Consider the following 19,461-nt stretch of genomic DNA (forward strand, 5'->3'; position numbering starts at 1 on the left):
GTCGCGGCTCTGTGCTCGTCCCCTACGTAACTTGTATCAATTCTAGGCTTATCTCCGTTCGAAACCACCGGCGACGACCAAGAGGTAGCTCTGGTCGGTGGTCTTCATCCGGCTGTTACCTACACTTTCAGGATATTCGCTATAAACTCTATCGACGCGAGCGGACCCACGGAACCTGTCGTGGCGAAGACTCAGGAGGAAGGTAGGTGCCTCGTATGACAACGCGATCGTATGACTGAAGCCTTACTGCATTGTATAACATTGATATCTGCAACAGCACCTACCGAACCCCCGCAAAACATCAAAGTGCAATCTGCCGGGCCTGGAGAGCTCATGGTCAGTTGGCAAGTAAGTAACGCCAATTCAGAGACGTGTGAGATAAGGTATTTACAAAATACTTTTAAGGTGAATGCTCTTGAAACAAGTAACGTATCGATTACGTGTGTAAAAAATCGAGAAATAATTGGAAAATGCGACACTTACTTTTCAGCCACCCCCGAAAGAATCGTGCAACGGGGATCTGCTAGGGTACATAGTGACGTGGTCGGAACATTCGTCGTCGACTTCGGGTGTCAATCAAAGTAAAAGTTTAACCGTAAACGGTTGGGCGACGACGAAGGTGCAGCTAACCGGTTTAAGAAAATTTACGAAATACGACATTTCGATCAGAGCCTTCAACAGCATTGCCAGTGGACCAGCTAGTGCTCCCATCGTGGGCACTACACAAGAAGGAGGTATAAAAAGAACGAGAAATCATATCTATGTGCGAAGCAACAGTGGCAGAACATATTTAAATCTCCATCCACATTCGCTTCGCAGTACCGGAAACGCCACCGACTCAAGTGACGTGCGTTCCATTGTCATCCCAGAGCGTCAAGGTGTCTTGGAGTGCGCCTCCGCCTCATCAGCACGGCGGAATTATTCAAGGATACAAAGTCTATTACAGACCGGTTCCTACTGATAACAGTAAGTTGCTACGGGAATATTGACGGACAGAAATTCGCAAGAATTTAATCCTGTAAGGCATCATTGTGTTTCACAAGATATTAATTAGATGTTTAATTTTTTTTCCCTATCGCAGTGGACATATCAACGGTTGGCGAAGTTAAAAGAACCTCCAGCATGGACACCTACCTACACACGTTGTATAAATACACGAATTACTCCATCAAGGTATTGGCTTACACAGGCGCAGGCGACGGAGCGTTGAGTCCACCGATCTTTTGCATGACGGAAGAAGATGGTGAGTTATCCAATTCAATTTTCGTAAATGAGAACTGTTCATTTCGAAATGTAAAATAAACAATCCGGCTTTCTTTTGCAGTTCCAGGTCCACCCGCTGGCATTAAGGCATTGGCGTTAACGGCGGAAAGTATATTGGTCTCCTGGTTGCCGCCGTTGCAGCCTAACGGGAATGTCTCAAAATACACCGTGTATAGCAGAGAAGCTGGCTCCAAAAATCATAACGCGCACACGATGCACGAGCCACCATTGTCGCCCACGGATACTCTCACGATGGAATTACGAGATTTAGTGGAGAGGTGTGTATGTTACAACGTATTGCAATAATTCTGACCATTTTTGGCAATGCCTTTTACAAGCCGATTCTTAATTTCTCAGGCAATTGTATGAGTTCTGGGTGTCTGCAACGACCGGCCTTGGAGAAGGAGAACGGACCACCATAGTTACGCAAACAACGAATACCAGAGGTGCTTGTGGATCACATATCCGAAAGTCTACTTTTAGAATTTAGATTTCTAATTTATTTGCCGCGCGCCTTCTACTTCGCCTAGTGTACTTCTCGTAAATGTTGTTGTCGTATAATCGTATAAGAGCGTAGAACTCATTCCGTAGCTCCTGCTAGAGTGGCGTCGTTCTCGCAAGTATTAAGAAGAGCTGTAAAATCGTCGGTCACGCTGTCGTGTTTAGTGGTCGGGAATCCTACGCCACGACCTATTTGGACATATAAAAATAATCAAATCACCACTGGCAGGCATTACGAGCTCACGTCCGACGGACACCTTAATATACGCGGTAAATATCTTACCTTCTAATTTATTCCCCGATACCTGCAGAATTACTGCGTTTGTTCTAGAGTGCAAAACTGAAATCTGTAAATTATTGCTACGATGATCCTTGATCGCCTTTCAGGATTGGAGCAGTCGGTCGCAGGGAATTACACTTGTTCGGCCAGCAACTTATTCGGCGACGACTCCATCACGTATTCATTAGTTGTAGTGATGCCGCCCAGAGCACCGTCGTTAGAATTGCAATATACGACAACCAACAGTATCAGATTTCGTTGGAATCATCCTGACAATGGCGGTGCTACTATACAAGGTACCAAAAGGAAATAATCGCGTCGCACATGTACTTTTTACTAAAGTACCTTTCTTTTGTATCAGGATATGTATTAAGCTACAAGAGGGATCAGGGTGGATGGGAAGAAATTGCCTTATCTCCCGAGCAGACGGAATTCGTGCTTTCTGGATTGAAATGTGGTTCTTCCTATTTAGCGCATTTAACAGCACACAATCGCGTCGATACCGGCGACCCGAGTCCACTGATTAGCGCAACAACGAAGGGCACCGGTGAGAATTTACGAGCAATTTAAAGATAAGCTGTAAAATTGATTGCTTGGCTTAGAAACGAGTTCAAATGCCGATTAATATGAATTTTTCTATTGAAACAGCTATTAAACTTCTCTCAATCTGTATTTCCAGCGCCCCTATTGCCTAAGGAAAGAGACATTATTTCGGCAAACGGCACGTCAGTGAAACTGAATTTATTATCTTGGCCTAACGGCGGATGCCCCATTCAATATTACACCGTCGAGTATCGTAGGCGCGTCAATACAGAACCGTGGATTTTAGTGGCCAGTAGAGCGACCGATAACGTCGTGATTCGTGACTTAAAAACGGCATCGTGGTACAGTCTACGTTTAACGGCTCACAACGACGCTGGCTCGACGCAGACCCAAATGGAGTTCGCCACAACCACGTTAAGCGGAGTCAGTATCGGTCCGCCCAACGATCTGATAATGGAAGACGATATCAAGAAGACTGTGCCTAATCACAAAGTTCTGTATGTTATCGTACCGCTCATCTGCGCAATTGTTTTGGTTGTTTCTGCAGTTGTCCTGGGATACGTCATGCTTAAACGTAGCGGCAGGTAAAGCATAATACCTTGCCGGTTCTTGTTCTTACTTCACTTACTTACCACTCAGAGTTGTATTAATTGCTGTCCTTTAACGTTGTTTTTCGACAGAACGAACTATCTAGGCGAGATATTACCGGGACAACAGCAGCAGCAACAAGCTGGATTGGGAATAGTCCAACAGCAACAGCACCAGCAGCAGCATCATCACTTGTCCAGTTGTATGTCGACCGTACAACTCAAGTCGACGGCCGAACGAGACAACAGACGTAATCATCAGGTTTACACTAGCTCGCCCGTGAAACAAGAAAATCACAAATCCACCGATCACGGATCTGGTATGTGTATCCGCGAGACAATGAATTATTCGTAAATAACGTAACTACACCCTTGCGAATGTGCTGTTACCTTTCGCAGAAATGTATGAGATAAGTCCATACGCCACGTTTAGCGTTCCCGGCAGAGAGAACCGTTCGGTCACGACTGCGACGCTCGATTACACGATGCAATTCAAGACTTTTGGTCATTTGGAGAACGAGGACATCAACACTATTGATTACGAGAGGTCCAGTGTGGAGTTCGAAAGGTAACTGTCTTCTTCCGTCGCTTCTTAACTTCCGGCTCTTCATGAAACCAATCCGTTTCGCGTTTGCGCCTCCGTTTTCCTTCTCTTCTCTTCCTCTTTCTGGTGTTCTTTGACGTGCAGGTCGAAAACACCAAGGTGGCACAAGCAACGCTACTTTCCGAGCATCGCGGAAGCCGAGAGCAAGCTGCGATCGAGTCGACAAGGCTCCGGGAGCGACACGTCCGGAAGCCCGTGCGGCGAATGCGCCGGGCCTAGTTATAGAGTACCAGTAAAGCCTTGTAGAGGTGCAATTATACATTTCTACTTGCACAATTTTGTAAATCGATATGAAAAGAAATCGCGTAGAAAATAATTTTTTTAGGGTCGCACCGATTGTAACTTGAATAAATCTTTTGTGTATAACAATGTGATTCCTTACAGATGTATTTTCACGAGGTGTTGAATCGAGTACAGAATCTAACAACGAAGGTTCGCCCTCACTCGCGAGACGACGAAGCCGACAGCCGAGCCGGTCTACTCGCAGGTAGCCAAGGTTTGTTTGTTTCCACATAGCACTCAGTCTTGACTATTCAATATCGGCCTCTCATTATTCTCACACTGACGCGAGAGTGAAACGCAATGACGCCAGTCATATTTAGCAATTAAAAATGTTGTACGAGCGTCAAACATTTATGTTATTATCATTATGGTAAGACATACCATACATCTGTAATTTGAAAATGCATATATCCCAATAGTACGTTATGATACATGCGTATATATGACACAGTTTTACGTCATTGCGCTTCGTTCTAGAGCCTCATATTTTATACGATGTAAGATATCAAACATAAAAAAATGTTCTAACACGTTTTCTATTATACATAAAAACATAATCACATTTTCTAGAACAGATTTAACTCAACCTTCACATGATTGATAAAAGAGTTATCCTTACATGTATAAAAGATGTTGTGTGTATGTACTACCTTACTCTATGTATATTTAATCTGTGTAATATCGATAGTTGGCAATAACCAGAGACGGTGCTAAGCTATTTGGCGCCTCCATATAGTATTTAAATCAACCTATGTATGTACATGTAATATACATACGTGAAGAAAATGGTTAATGCATTCTGAATAATTCAATAGTGTATTTTGCTTTCGTTATAAGTTGTTTACTTATTATTCTCTGAAAGATACCGTTCGAATTGCTTCGTCGCAAAGGCGCATTTAAATGGGCGGTATTTTTCAATCATTTTCAAAATTCACGAAACTTTCTCCCCCCCGGTACCTTTCAGAGAGTAACAAAGTGCACAAAAGTAACAAAGTAAACAAAATTCTCCATCTGACTCGACAAATGTATCCACTGACATTTGTTTGACAGTTCGGTGGAGGATATGACGCTATTGCCGCCAAGCGGGTTCAGTGACAGTCGCGAATTGAGCGACGTGGAGTGCGACCGTGACCGTGATCACGAACGCGATCGCGAATGGCAAGGTTTATCAACCGGAACCCGTCACGGCGGCAGTTTGGGCAGACTTCCGATCGAGGCCGTCGAATCTATGCTCGCTAGGTATCGGCGATCACGAGTCTCAAGCATGCCGAGTACCAAGCAGCCGAGACCGGTCTAATTCTCATAAATTTATTTGTTTGTACATAGGATGCCTCGCGAGTATCGTTACACAATAAAATCGGAAGAAGAATGATCGTTTGGATACTAATATTTCTTAATTAGTAGCATATCTTTCATATATATATATATATATATAATATTATACTAATTTTAAGTACCCAACAGTGTACTTGTGATTCAAAATTCGTAATGTTAAATTCGACTCAGTGAATAATCGCCACTGTTTCTACTCAATATGCCATTAATTTAACTGACTAATAGAGTTCAAAGGAATCATAGAAATGAATAGAGTAGAGAAGATATAGTTGTTTTTTTAAATGCAGTATTTAGTGTTAAAATAAAAAATGTTACCACACATGATAGTCCAAAATACTAGACATATTGAGTAAGAACAGTTGCGACTACGCATTGAGTCAAATTCAACACTACGAATTTAATAGTGTAGATCCGGGTGTAGATTACATTATTTAATAAAGATTTTAGTTATCGAGATAGTTCAAATATCAACTACTCAAGACGAAGAATAAAACTTTCTCTAAATAAATTTGAAGTATCATTGAATATCGTGTGAAAATTACTATATATATATATATACTCGCTTTCGATTTTAGAACACGAGACACTTGAAAATTAATAAGAAAGAGAATGACAGAAAGAATTAAATAAAATACTTTTAAGAACAAGAACATTATCCGTTGCAGATATCAGCAAAGGAAGGAGCAAGAAAGACAAGAATTCACCATACATGTATGATCGAGCTTCGCTGGTTCGACTTGATATCTTCACCGGACAATTTAACGTTATTTAGAAAGAGGTGACAAGTCATCTCTTCTCAAAACTATCCGTCGCCGCTGGAGAAAATTTTAATATGTTAGAAAGAATGTGAGGAACAATTTGATTTTAAATGAGGATGGATATGTGATAGAAGAGATTCTCAGGTCCATGTGTGTCGAAGAGGCGTCTTGATAACGATTTGCGTTGCGCGAAATACTGCCGTTATTATATACAAAACATGGCCTTCGTAATCTTGTATGTGCCACATACGACGAGTAACGCCGAATTTTAAGAAGAACACGAACACCGAAATCTTGTCGGCGATGTTCACAATTAAGCAATCAAGAAGTAACGGAAACATTCGATGATTAACTGTACGTTTTTTGATAGCATTTATTCTTTCTATCACCGAATTACGATTACATTATCTTTACCGTACGGGACGTCATTACGATAAAAAGAAACAAAGTCTGATTGACCGATCCATTACTTTCGCGACGACCAATTATCGATATACAGGGTGAACGCCAACTTTCATACGATTACCTCCGCTTCACTAGTGCGATTTACTTGTTAACGAGCTATTCTACGTATGGTTATAGCAATGACCGATTATTCGCGGTAATGAATACCGGGTTTTAAAAACGCTGCACCGCGGTCGCGACGTTACATGTTACACGTTACCCTTTAAGAAATAGGTCAATTAATTCGAAGCTAACGACAGACGTTTATTCGAAAGTAAACTCGATATATTCCTAATTTCATAATTTTAACAATCGAAAATTAGTTCCTCAATTCCTCTCGACTTGAAACATTCGAAAGTATTTCGATTCTATTCTATCCAATTCGATTACAAATTCTGGTTTTTCTATGAATCAGTTTTTTTCTTAATAGTGCCAACTTTATTAGAAATATATAATATTAAGAACGTTATGAAAACTAAAAACAAAGACTTGAGAAGATAAGGAGGTTTACGTGTGCTCCTTTTTCTGTCCTAAATGAACATAATTGTGCGCTATAACAAATAGTATTTACAAATCGATTATCCGAATAAGAAGCGGCTAGCGCCTTAACTATGTAAATAACCGTTCTTTGAGAAACGACACTTATCGATGTGATCGTCAAATACGCTAACGATTATGAAATATCATGTGCACAGAGAGTCGTAGTATTGTCCGCAGACAAGATCGAGAATCGTAGCATACCACAGCGATCGAGAAAACCGTAGCTTTCTCGCCGGAAATTCGGTTTTCTTTTTCAAAGTTTGTTCTCGTAATAACGTGAGACTGATCGTTAATCGAGTACGCTTGCATTGATTTCTGCCAAGAAGAGTAAAACGGTTAATCGTTCCGATCAAACGATACTTCCGATCACACCCAAAAAGAAAAAAAAACCAACAAACGGAACCATGCGACGCGCGACGTTCTTCTTTTCCTTTTTACTTTAATAAAAGAGAGATAAAGACTTACTTAGAATTATTCTCGCGGTTATTTTTAAGACAGTTGGAACTAATTGTAAGTCTTGTAGGAATCTCGAAAAAATTCACGTCTCTTACTTTATACAAATTATGGCGTAGATGTAATATGTACATAACTGAAATACTCAGAAGAGATGATTTCTCGAGATATGCGCGTGCGTAATTCGCGCCTATCTCGGAGGACGAGATTTTATGCGGAGTACATCGCGATCGATATCACAACGTCGTCTTATAAAAAAAAAAACATGGAAGAGTCGAAGAAAAAAATCAGTAAAGGTTCATTCCGTAAGATCAGATTTCCAGAAATTGACATAGTTTAAGGATCGTCACAGTTCCTTACGATTTGTCCGCTCTCAAAAGGATGAGAGAGTTGGAATAGTTAGAACAAGCGCGAGGTAAAATAATATTGGAAGAGGGGAGCATGTGTGTACGTCATTTCATTGCAATCGCAATCGCAAAACTGCCGGTTAAACAGTTGGGACAAGCCATTTTGGTAGAATATCAGCGTAAATGTCTTAATCCATCGCACACATAAAATTGCGAAACCAAGACCGTTCGCACAATTAAAGCAATTAAGGAATAATACAAAAATTATATGATACAAAATATACACGACGAAAAGCTTAGCTAGAGTGAGGTCGTTTTGACAATTTCGACGATTCTGAGATTTGTATACGCCAAAGGAACAATCTATCAAGAAACATGTATACACTCATGAAGAAAAAGAAAATAAAAAGAGCAAATTATGATGCGGTAGAACTGCAATATATGGTTGTTTTCTTAAAATCTCTCGCTAAGAGATTACATGTTTCTGAGAAGTATCTTCTGAAATTCTTATTCAATGTTCATCATCCCCCAGTCCCGTAGGTAACAAAATCTGTCGAAGAAAGCATTTGCACAAAATGTTTGCTACAAATTTCGTGTCAGTAGAATACCAACAGAAACTTAATAGAATCTGTTTATAAAATATGGCATTACTTATGAGAAATAAATTATAATTGTTTCTATTTTACGTTTGTTTAATTTTGCCTTCATTAGAGTTCAGTTTCAACTTGTCCTTCTCCACCCTACATCACCAGGCTGACTAGGGCTGCAGGACTCGAGGAAAAACATGACGCTCCTACGAAAAGTAAGTTTTATATTTTTAAATACTACGTATGTGTTTTAATTATACATTTTATTCTGCATTGCTTTCTCTGATTATTATTTAAATCCGTATTCTTTGTATTCATGTTTTTAATAATAATAATATTATATTATCTTTGTTATTAGAGAGTCAAATTATGTTGGATACATTACTAGCAATAAAAAATAATATTCTGAGTTGAATATACTAATTTGGATAGAAAACTTGAAGAAAATTTTAAAAAGTTTTATCTAAAAAGGAAAGTGTCACACAATTTATTATAACTTTAGATTTACTAGAAGATAAGTCGAATTGTAGTAAGAAAGTCATAAGTAATATAAACTACATGTAAAAAAAATATTATTCTTGAATAATAATATTATACATATTCTGTCTGTTTTAGTTGCTGAAAGAGACAATGGTGGATAATAGGATCAGCCTGGTCCAATCGTGTTAGAAGACGCAACTAAAGAAGAATTTTCACTTTCTATGTATTTGTTTGCATACGCCTGACAACTGACAGCAGTTAATTGCTCGACGTGTTTGTAGTGCTTATTATTCACGACATATGTAAGTGTCTGGAATTTCCATTGATATCTTATGAACGATGTAATATTGGCACTTTTATCCCAAGCTACCTCTGTTTTCCTTTTGTGACTTTTTGTTTCTCTGCTGCAGAATAACAGATATCAGCTTTTATTTTTCTAAATTTATATGATTAAAAAGATACATAATTAGTAAGTTAATATTTTTTAATTAAATTTGTTATATATAAATGCATTAATAATATCAATATATACATATCACGTTACACAAGATATCTTTATATAAAATTGCTTTTTTTATATTAATGTTGTAGAATTAAATCTGTTACAGAGAATTATCAGTTGTAACATAAAGTTATATGCCAAATTTACTATTATATACTATTATTCTATTTATTTGTCCCGGACATGTATTGTATGTATTGCAGTATATGTATTGCATGTATACTGCAGTAAATAATCGATTGTTATCAAATCGTAGTATCACATACATGCATTATGCAGATGTTCCGAAGGAGTTTATACACCTTTTAAATATGCCCTCATAAACATTGTGTAGTGAATTAACAGCGCAGCCGCTTGCACCAAATCGGTGAAGACGTACATAATCCTCGCAGTCAATCACTCCATTTCCGGTGCAATCCTTAAATTAAATTAACGTACATTAAATATTACATCGACGAAGCCACGAAATCTGAATAAACTCACCTTAGCAAATTTAGACATATAATTTTGTAGCACACGAGCAGCACAGTATACATTGTTGGCGCAATTGCGATAGGCTAAAGGGAAAAAAAAGTGATTTGTTTTTTCTTATTATACATATAAAATTTATATAAAGAAACAGAAAATAATTTTTTTTCCAATAAGTATTCCGAGTATGTCGTGCGAGAGTAAATAACTCACTCTGATCTTCGTCTTCATCAGCTGGTTTGTCGCTTAAAGCGGGTTTATCAGCATCAGTCCAGTACTGTTTTGTTATGTAAAATGGTCCACAAACTGGTCCGTTACAGCCTACATTGATGTCACATTCTGAAGTAACTAAACATATACATTCTAAACAAGCTGGCGTTATCTGCTGAGCTGTAACATACAGCAAATATATAACTATTATTATTAATATTGGCGAAACTATTATAAATAGCATAAAGGCTGATAATGCGTAACGTTTTTATCAATGCCCTATTACATGTCGAATTTTGAAATAAGATAAAGTACGCCGATTAAACAAGGAAGCATTGCTTAGTTAATAATCAACGATCTAATTTTATATAAGAAAAATATATACGTATATCTCTTTGAAGACAATACTGATAATTAAATAATTGCGAATATCTCTGTAAGATTTGTCATTGGATCAGTTCTATATAATATCGAATCAACGCAAAGTGGAAAAACAGGATATACTGTCTATACTATACATATATTCGATGTAGAAAGAGAAGGGAGAGAGAGAGAGAGAGAGAGAGAGAGAGAGAGAGAGAGAATTGACAAAATAAAAATGTAAAGTTGTTTGGCACAACTCTATAATACATGTAACTGGAATTTTCGATGTGTAATATGCATATAGATACACAACCATGCGCGCAAACTCTTACACATATATACTTATACATTCCAGGACACACACACACACGCATAAACACCATTCGTAGAATTATAAACCTGATTTTAATACGACTTACGTGTATTCGTGCTTTAGACTCGCTAACCTTGAACTGAAAAAGTTGATCCATAGACAAGCTAAATATCATTCTAGTTATTTAATAAGTAAGTAGAAATCATATTTCCAAATTATAAAATAAGCGTTAATAATTTTTTAAAACATACGTATGTTATGTCCGAACATTGACTGTAATTTGAATTACTTTATAATTTCAATTAACATCTTTATTAATGTTTTTATATACAATTAATATATTATTGTGCGATTATTTCAGTAAGAAAATAAAACAAGGAAATAATATACGACGAGATTAAAACGCATACATAAATGACATTCTCATGAGAGTAATCAGACATGTTTTCTATATATGGATTCCGTTATCTTAATTTGGAGTTCGCAAACAAACTGCGCAACTAGCATATCATTATTTTACCGGATTTGTGTCTAATAATTGCCAGTTCTATAATCATCTTCATCGTTGTATGGTTAAAATATGACTGAAAAATATTACCCGCGATATTTGTTATAACTTGAGCGCGCGTTTGTTCACAGTTTATTTTACGGTATCGGTAACGTACGCCAAGTCACAGTAAGTATCTTGGTGATTTTATTTTTAAGACAAAGAACTTCGTTGACGAGCTACACTTTGATAGTATGTGATTATGCTTACATAAGGTCTTAGCTTACACAGTCATTAATAACTACCAGTGTATGTGCAACTGATGAGAAAAAGAAAAGAAAAGAGACGGATATATATGTTACATAAGATTCCCCCAGAGAACATACATGTTTAAAAGACGTCTAATAGTCTTAAAGATTTTTCAGACATGCGGGTGCTCTAGGTCATTTATTACGCATCAGTTCGATAAAAAAAATTGTGAATCATAAATAATATTCAATCACTGTACGGTAGTGACGTTTTTAACACACATATCTTTTAAAAGAAATTGACGTGTTATAAATCACACTTCTATTAAATAATAAAGAAATATCGATAGCTCACCAGAAGTGTAATAAATGCAAAATATCACGACAATCCACGAGACTTTCGCGAGCATTTTGGAAATGTGCTGTTGCCAGACCGCAAGAAGCAACGTCTACTGACCACAACGCACTGCGTTGATCGACTGATGGGAGATAATCCTTATTTCTCAGCGATCGTTTTTTATACACATGACGATAGCAGCCATACGATGAAAGCGAAAACAAGTCTTGGAGATATGATGACACAGGAAAAGGGGAATGGAAAAACCGTTTTGAACTACGGTGGCTGAAAGACAACAATTTTATCGCTATTACGTTAAAAAAGTAATAAATAAAATTCCGAAAGCAAGAATTATAGCTGGTAGAAAATTAATCATCGGACGATAATGCCTCGTCTGTTTCAGTATTAGTGTAACTTTAAAGGGAACTTCCCGCATTCTTCTATATTTGCAAGAATCGTAATAATCAATTCAGAGAAAAGATGATATTTCCTATACGTCTTCACGCATGCACATGCACACGCACAAATACGAATACCTGTTCGCACGCACGCACATACACACACTTTTGCAGAACCACATACTTATGAAAGTTACGAACAATAATTTTTCGATTTTTTAAAATTAAATCCCTGAAAGTTCGCGTACAGGGGCACTTCGATTCAGAATGTTGAAAATTATAACATATCAAAACCAATTCGACCGAAACTTTACATGCGAAATGCGCGGAGTCTTTTGCGGTGTTGTACTTTCTGTATGTGGATAATGTTGAAACAGAGAATTTGGCAACGTGTTTTTCGCAATAGTATGATACCAAATATGAAATTAATTTAGTTACATTTCATGTGCATTAAGCTTCCGCGTGCCATTAAGTTTTTGTCATAATTTCGTAGGTACTTCTAATGATAAGTTCAGCAAGCAGTAGATTGTATCTATCTAGGTATCAACCAATAATATTGCGTTCGCTTTAACAGTTTAACTGAATACGGTCACGCTATCTTTTACTTTCTATTAAGGCACGCGTCAGCTTAATAAATATTAACGAAAAAGAGGTTCTTCGAATTAGCAATAATTTTCAGAACTACGAAGACTCTCGCTCTAACTTGAGAAGGAGCTCAATCCGGATGGTCGAAACGTTGCAAAATTGGATAATAAATCGGTCGCCAAAAAGCTTTTCCTCGCTAATTATTTTGCTGGCGAAACATACCTTGGACTGTTCATAAATATTGTTTTTAATAGAGCAAGTAAAAATTATAATGTATTTGCTAGAAAATTATGATGCTATTGCTTTAAGATTCTTTTCTTGTTGAATGCAATAATGTATAGTTCAGTTTTAATTAATATGTAATATTAAGTTACATTAAAATAAAATTATAAATTGGACAATGTGGCATTGCAATTGCCAGTCCGACGTAAAAGTAACCAGTCGAAGGATGAAGGTAGATTAGGACAAAGACCGAAAAGTCATGTACTATTTCACAAAATTCACAGTAATTTGATCGCACGAGAAGCGATAGGCTGGACTCAGCTGGCATGCAAAATGGTTTATTTGTTTTACATCTACGATCGGATAGCGAGGTATGTTCCAATTAAGAAGACATTGGTAACGAATTTTTGAGAATTTAGATTTTAGTAAAATAGTTATTGCGTATTTTAAACAAGCTTTTGTTATTAACTTAAGATGTAATATGACTTTCTTCTGTGCAATAGTATGCCTCCCGTAACATTTTATTATAATCTGTCGAACACGTTCGAAATTTTGGAAATGCAAGTTGTTTTAAACATGTTAATATAAACCTTTCTTCTTCTCAAGTTAGTAAAATAAGTTTTCAAAGTCTGATCAAATCTTTAAGAGAATTAGTAATTTAGCTTTAACATATTAACTTTTAGTTAATATACATATATATATTTTTTTTACAATTATCTAGTACCTACTATTTTATTAAGAAGATTATATTTCAAAATTTAAAGTATTAAAGTATTAAGTATAAAGTTAAAGGTAAAGTAATATATACCTATACATTTGTTGTATATTATGTATGCATTTTTATATTTTAAATTTAATATTAAAATATTGATGTTTCTATGGTATTAATACATTATTAATAAAAATTTATAGTTTTATTATAGTTAGTATTATGCACATATCTCTTAACGTACTGTCTTATTACTAAGTTATAATTAACATATAATTTTAACATTCTTAATTCGAGCGCGAGTGTACTCTTTTAATACATACATATACTTCCATTTTCTAAAACAATTAAAATTAATAATAAGATGTCGTTTATTTCATAAACATATTTTCAATCCATTTCTATGTATAAACAGATAAATGTTGATAATAAACATCATAATGTATGTGTAATACTGTATAAATCGCAGATAATTTATTTTCATTTAAAAACTGTTACAAGATAACTATATTATATAGAACTACCTTGTAACACATATACATATACATATATTTAACAATAAATAATATAAGCTTGTTTATTATAAAAATTTATATTATCTATTTTTCTTATTCATCTGTACATATTTTGCATTCTTTCGTACAAGATGTTAAAAATTTATTATACATAGGCAATTGACTATCACGAGCACGACTCAGATTAAGGTAACTAATAAATAGACGAGGTCGCTTTGTGAGTGCCGTTCTCTCATCGATAACGACCTCGGTACTATCACAGCATCATTGTCATGACATGTAACTTCTTGATATGCGTAAATCGCGCATATTTTACAAAGTTAATATCGTAAAATTCTATTAACAAGACGCCACCTTCTAATCTGCAACTACTATAATGAATGAGACTCATTAATGGCATATACAACGAATTTTATATTACACTGAAATAAATGTTTCTGACATTGCAATATACGTGTACATACATACACGTATACATACTGATGCTACACAACCATGTTACTGATGATTCCTATAAATCTCCAATATTCTTGAATATCCATTATGTCGAATTTCTAAGTATTAAATTCTTTATTATTTCATGTATGAAGTTATATATAAGACACATAAATACATGTAATGTTATATATAATAAAATACTATTTCAGAAAAAATAATTTTTCAAAGAAAAAAGAATTTCAAAAATTGTAACTAAATACGAGATACATTACATACAGTTTATTCAAATTTTGTTTTATTTTATGATATTTTATTATCGATAGTTTTATTTTATTGATGATTTTATTACTGATATTTTATTTTCCTCATTTCTCTTGTAATTCATTTTTTCTCTTGTGTGTGAAGCACGATAGCTATAATTTTTAGACAAATCCTAATACTTCTCTCAATCTAGGATTTCTCTTTCTAGTGTAGATATCTTCGTGTAACAACAAAACTATCTAGTTTAATAAACATTTGATACCTGGATATTGTAGATAATTTGGATATTTAAAGAATATTTAAGAATGTGTTAAAAAAACTATATGGGATATTTTACACAAATGTGCGCGCACATGGGTATGCACGCACATGCACGCATAAGAATTTACGTACAAAAATATTCCATATCTCTCTATAGCTGCGTCACTCAATTACAATTCATCGACGATTTTTCCAAACAACCTAGTAACCTGCTGATACAAACGTTCCGCATGTCTTCGTGCATTTCGACGGGAATGAGCTCGTCGAAAATACCAGTCCGAATCGTCAAGATGCCATTGCTTTTTATACTCATAAGATCTGCCCAAAAGATTTTTTTATCGTATTTATTTATAAAAACACATTAAATTATTTGAGTTCGTAATCAAGATCGTAGTATTAAATAAAATTGTCTTGTAGGAAATTAGTACCTGTCACTCCCTCGGTCTGTATTTGTATAATGCTGATTGTCTTGCTTTGTTGTGCAACCGTCAGGTGAAGAATGTTTAGATTTATGATAGTTATCGGCAATGTCTAATACGTGGTTGTTTATTTTATTCTGAAAGGATATATTTTTTCCTTCATAATTCGCTTTGTAATTAACGATTTTTTCAGTGGAACCATTCGATTTAAAATAGTCCTTTTCCCTTGGTCTTCTTTCTTTTTCTGCAGATAAAACTTTTGCAGAATTTTCGTGATCCACAGTCTTCTTGCTATTTGTATGTTCCTTTTGCGATTCTTTGTCATTTTTTGTCTTTTCCTGAAACAAATTTATAATTTACTTTAATTTAAATTAATTGTTTTATATATAAACTTTTTTTTAATATATAAAACTTTAATTATTCCATTTGTGTGTATATTTATCATTTTATATACGCAAATCTTTATTCGTGTAAAATTTAAAAACTGACGAGAAATTAATAATGTTATATTTGTAACTTACCTTTGTTAAGTCAAATGTACTCGTGTTAATATTAAACTTTGAATAGTCGGTTGAAAGTAGGAACGTATTTTTCAACTGCATTAAGATATCATCAAAACTGTTTTTCGACATTATATTTGATAGTAAGGAACTGTCCTTCCCTTTGCGATACTTAACCGACTCTTTATTGTCTCTTTTAACACCATGAATCAGTTGCTTAAAACGTTCATCATTATGTAGTATATTAGTCAAGTGGTTTAGTGTCTTGCTTAATTGGTGTTTGAAGTTGCCTATATTTTCTACTATCTCAGAGACAAACAACTCAGAGGAATCGCGTATCTTACGACTGTTTCGTAAGAACCTGTTACATAATAGAATAGTTAAAAGACATAGTAATAATTTGTGACAGAGAAATAAAAAATGGAATGGCATTACTCCCAATATGCTTACTTTGCTGTAGATTTGTCTACATTTTGCTTCTCATTCTTTTCATTTTTCAGAGAGTCCTCTTTATCATCACCATGAATTTTATGGTTATTCCTTTTATCGTACTTTGGGTGCGATACCGTATCAGTTTTTATAATTTGCTCTTTTATCTTTGTATTTCCCTTTCTCGCTTTGTCATCCACAGTTTTTGATGTGTAGTTCAAGAAACAAGACTTGTCATAATCTTTAAACAGCTCATTACTCTCGGTCAATTGTTTCAAAAGTTTGTCATCGGGCAGTGTACTTTTCAAATGACATAACTTTTTATTCAACCTGTGTCTTTCTTTAGCGTATTTGTTGTACACTTTTGCTGTTGCCTTGCTCACTTTTTCTTCCAAGTTGGAGAGAAGTAACTTGGAAGTGTTATACATTTTATCGTTGTCGTGTTGCAAGAAGCTGCAAATGACGTAATTATTTAAATATATAATAATAATTTTCTCTTTAGAGATAAATATCTTCGTATATTACACTTACTTCAGGGCGTTAAACTCATCTTGTGTGCTATTAGTCAATAATGTTAATGTATCATAAAATACTTTTGTATTGTTTACAATGTCCAGCGTCTTAGTTATTTTATGTTTCAAAGAACTGTTATTATCACGAATAAACGTCAACGATAATAGCACGTGTAGAGACCCTTGAAGCTGATCCAACGAATGTGAAGTAGAATTGAAAAATTCTTTGGTAATCACAATAGGCTCACTACTTGTCTTATCAGAGGAGTCAGTAATTTCGGAAAATTTGGCCAAAAATTTCTCCCTGATTTTCCTGTCGGCTGGAATATGTGCTTTAATTTCGTTCAGCATAGCTTTCACTGAAAATGAGAATTAAGATGCAAAAGGTAGACCTACAACGCAGATCTTGGGCCTTTTCTAAGTTACATTAATTTTACCGTCTGCCAATTCCTTGCAGGTGTTAACAATGTCATGGCTCGCAATCCTGAGACTCTCAGCGTCAACTCCACTTGAGACCGGACGGCTTTCAGGAATTGTGAAGAAATTGCTAAGAGTCAAGCCGATAATTATACCAAGTACACAAGCAATCAGAATGTTCCATATATCTTTCTGTAATACAGAGATTCAAATCTCATAATCCAGAAAACATCAAAGATTTATAATCTGAAACAGCAACATGGAACTAAGCACAGTCGCTGTACCTGCCCACTCATTTGCACTTCCAGCATTTGTGGAGGCTCCAATTGACAAACTTGGAAGAGACTTGTATTGACAGCATCTGTATCACTCTCTGTTATGACCGATATACCGTCGGATATGTCTTCTGACTCAGCACTTGTAAACAACACTGTATCACAATCCTTCATGTCTGCCATCTCGTTATCCGAATCCTTCACAAATACAAAAGTGTTATAGCGATTCTCGTTGATTCAGCTCAGCTTTAAAATCATTTCTCTCTGCGCAGTATTGAAGTTCTAATTATGTCATACACTTGTTTATCTTACATCAGTGTTGTCGTTCATCCTCGGTACCTCTGACGACTGAGAATTTCCGTCGTCATCGCTCCGACAGTAAATCCAGCTTAATTTGACCCACTCCTTCTCTTCGCCGTCCAACTCCATTTCTTCTATCCCGAGATAGATGTTGTTAATATTTACGTCATCCATTGTTCGTCTCGCAGAACGAACGTCGCAGGCCTCTCGAATATTTATCGAACGCGCTGCGAGCTGAAGTAACAAAATCCCAAAATTGTTCAACTGAGTCACGATACGAAATATATTTTTATTGAACACGTGCCAAATGGCCAAATTTCTGGCACGATATACGCGCAATGTACCTCAACGATTAGTCTATAACTTACATATTCTGTATTGCCACAATATTCAGATTTCGTTATGCGGTAGAGATCACTTTTGTTATTTACTTACATCGAGAATAAATAGTTACGATCAGGAGACTCACCAGGCTTGATATTCTCGACGCAGGGAACAACAAAGAATAAACAATGGTCGCGTTGAGGATAAAGCCCATCACACATTGGCCGCGTTCAGCAGACACTACTGTTGCGTGAGCGCTCAGTACGATTGGTTAATACTTTTAGATCCAGCCAATCATATTAAGAAATCATTGAGCGTTCACTCAACAGTTGTGCCTGCTGAACGTGGCCAATAGGAATAGAATTTTTGACGCGTTGGATTCGTCGGAAATTTTCTTCCAACCAATCCAACGCGTCAGGAATTCTATTCCCTGTTCCTGTTACCTATTGCCTGGCATTGTGTTCGGGCCTTAATCGCCGAGCACCAATCCAGCCATGATTGGCCCTTGCTCGTAGATCCAACTAGTTAGCTGTCAAGTAAAGCCCGTATCAGACTACGGATTGGGATTGGGATTAGATTGAAATTTAACCAATCACAGTAAAGTTTATTAATCTCAAGTTTAGTAACTTTTACTCTGATTGGTCAAGTTTCAATCTAATCCCAATCTCAATCCGTAGTCTGATACGGGCTTAAGCCCAGAAAGAGAAACCTGAGTGCGGCCACGCCGGCGTTTCAAGCCTCGTCTACATAGAAGTCGTAAAGTCGTAGTCGTAAGAATAGTCGACTATGATTGGTCAATTCTTATGTGTCTGACGAAATTGACCAATCGCAGTCGATTATTCTTACGACTACGACTCTGCGACTTCTATGTAGACGAGGCTTTAAGCCTCCGCTACAATGATTCTCGGTTCTGTCTACAATGGTCGTAGTCGTAAGAATAATCAACTGCGATTGGTCAATTCTT

At 36.1% G+C, this 19,461-nt stretch overlaps 3 protein-coding genes across 14 annotated transcripts in view; 1 reads left to right on the plus strand and 2 right to left on the minus strand.

The window, feature by feature from the left end:
* LOC105562542 (Down syndrome cell adhesion molecule-like protein Dscam2) overlaps positions 1–8,617 on the plus strand; it is a 131,572-nt gene extending 122,955 nt beyond the window's left edge. For 3 of the 8 annotated variants that reach the window (XM_012013465.1, XM_012013468.1, XM_012013466.1), the window contains exons 17-33: positions 47–202; positions 278–348; positions 491–734; positions 820–966; positions 1,082–1,243; positions 1,325–1,541; positions 1,621–1,709; positions 1,855–2,034; positions 2,152–2,340; positions 2,406–2,591; positions 2,724–3,171; positions 3,268–3,494; positions 3,574–3,742; positions 3,863–4,026; positions 4,163–4,265; positions 5,111–5,351; positions 6,061–8,617. In XM_012013465.1, coding sequence (XP_011868855.1) covers positions 47–202; positions 278–348; positions 491–734; positions 820–966; positions 1,082–1,243; positions 1,325–1,541; positions 1,621–1,709; positions 1,855–2,034; positions 2,152–2,340; positions 2,406–2,591; positions 2,724–3,171; positions 3,268–3,494; positions 3,574–3,742; positions 3,863–4,026; positions 4,163–4,265; positions 5,111–5,351; positions 6,061–6,177 — 3,110 coding nt within the window. In that variant the 3' untranslated portion in view covers positions 6,178–8,617. Of the gene's footprint in view, positions 1–46; positions 203–277; positions 349–490; positions 735–819; positions 967–1,081; positions 1,244–1,324; positions 1,542–1,620; positions 1,710–1,854; positions 2,035–2,151; positions 2,341–2,405; positions 2,592–2,723; positions 3,172–3,267; positions 3,495–3,573; positions 3,743–3,862; positions 4,027–4,162; positions 4,275–5,110; positions 5,352–6,060 lie in introns of those variants that run through there. The other 5 variants (XM_012013467.1, XM_012013470.1, XM_012013472.1 and 2 more) reach the window with 5 other exon arrangements.
* A 586-nt stretch (positions 8,618–9,203) lies between these two features.
* Positions 9,204–12,366, minus strand: LOC105562543 (lysozyme-like). 3 transcript variants are annotated; one of them, XM_012013476.1, is made up of 5 exons: positions 11,951–12,366; positions 10,188–10,364; positions 9,990–10,063; positions 9,773–9,924; positions 9,204–9,405 (listed from the first exon to the last, which is right to left on the minus strand). In XM_012013476.1, exons 1-4 carry the CDS (start codon positions 12,003–12,005, stop codon positions 9,778–9,780), a joined length of 453 nt encoding a protein of 150 aa, XP_011868866.1. In that variant the 5' UTR covers positions 12,006–12,366; the 3' UTR covers positions 9,204–9,405; positions 9,773–9,777. The 3 variants fall into 3 exon arrangements, with proteins under 3 accessions (XP_011868866.1, XP_011868865.1, XP_011868864.1); XM_012013475.1 differs by having other exon boundaries at positions 9,204–9,408; XM_012013474.1 differs by lacking the exon at positions 9,204–9,405 and having other exon boundaries at positions 9,557–9,924; positions 11,951–12,360.
* Positions 12,367–14,289: 1,923 nt separating this feature from the next.
* LOC105562544 lies at positions 14,290–18,756 on the minus strand. 3 transcript variants are annotated; one of them, XM_012013477.1, is made up of 9 exons: positions 18,643–18,756; positions 18,186–18,407; positions 17,883–18,071; positions 17,619–17,790; positions 17,201–17,540; positions 16,691–17,122; positions 16,262–16,601; positions 15,750–16,078; positions 14,290–15,639 (listed from the first exon to the last, which is right to left on the minus strand). In XM_012013477.1, exons 1-9 carry the CDS (start codon positions 18,709–18,711, stop codon positions 15,492–15,494), a joined length of 2,241 nt encoding a protein of 746 aa, XP_011868867.1. In that variant the 5' UTR covers positions 18,712–18,756; the 3' UTR covers positions 14,290–15,491. The 3 variants fall into 3 exon arrangements, with proteins under 3 accessions (XP_011868867.1, XP_011868869.1, XP_011868868.1); XM_012013479.1 differs by having other exon boundaries at positions 18,609–18,724; XM_012013478.1 differs by having other exon boundaries at positions 18,542–18,724.
* Between the last annotated feature and the right edge of the window lie 705 nt (positions 18,757–19,461).

Source organism: Vollenhovia emeryi, unplaced genomic scaffold (genome assembly GCF_000949405.1).
Source record: "Vollenhovia emeryi isolate VEMERY1.0 unplaced genomic scaffold, V.emery_V1.0 DF939186.1, whole genome shotgun sequence".
NCBI classification, from domain to species: Eukaryota; Metazoa; Arthropoda; class Insecta; order Hymenoptera; family Formicidae; genus Vollenhovia; species Vollenhovia emeryi.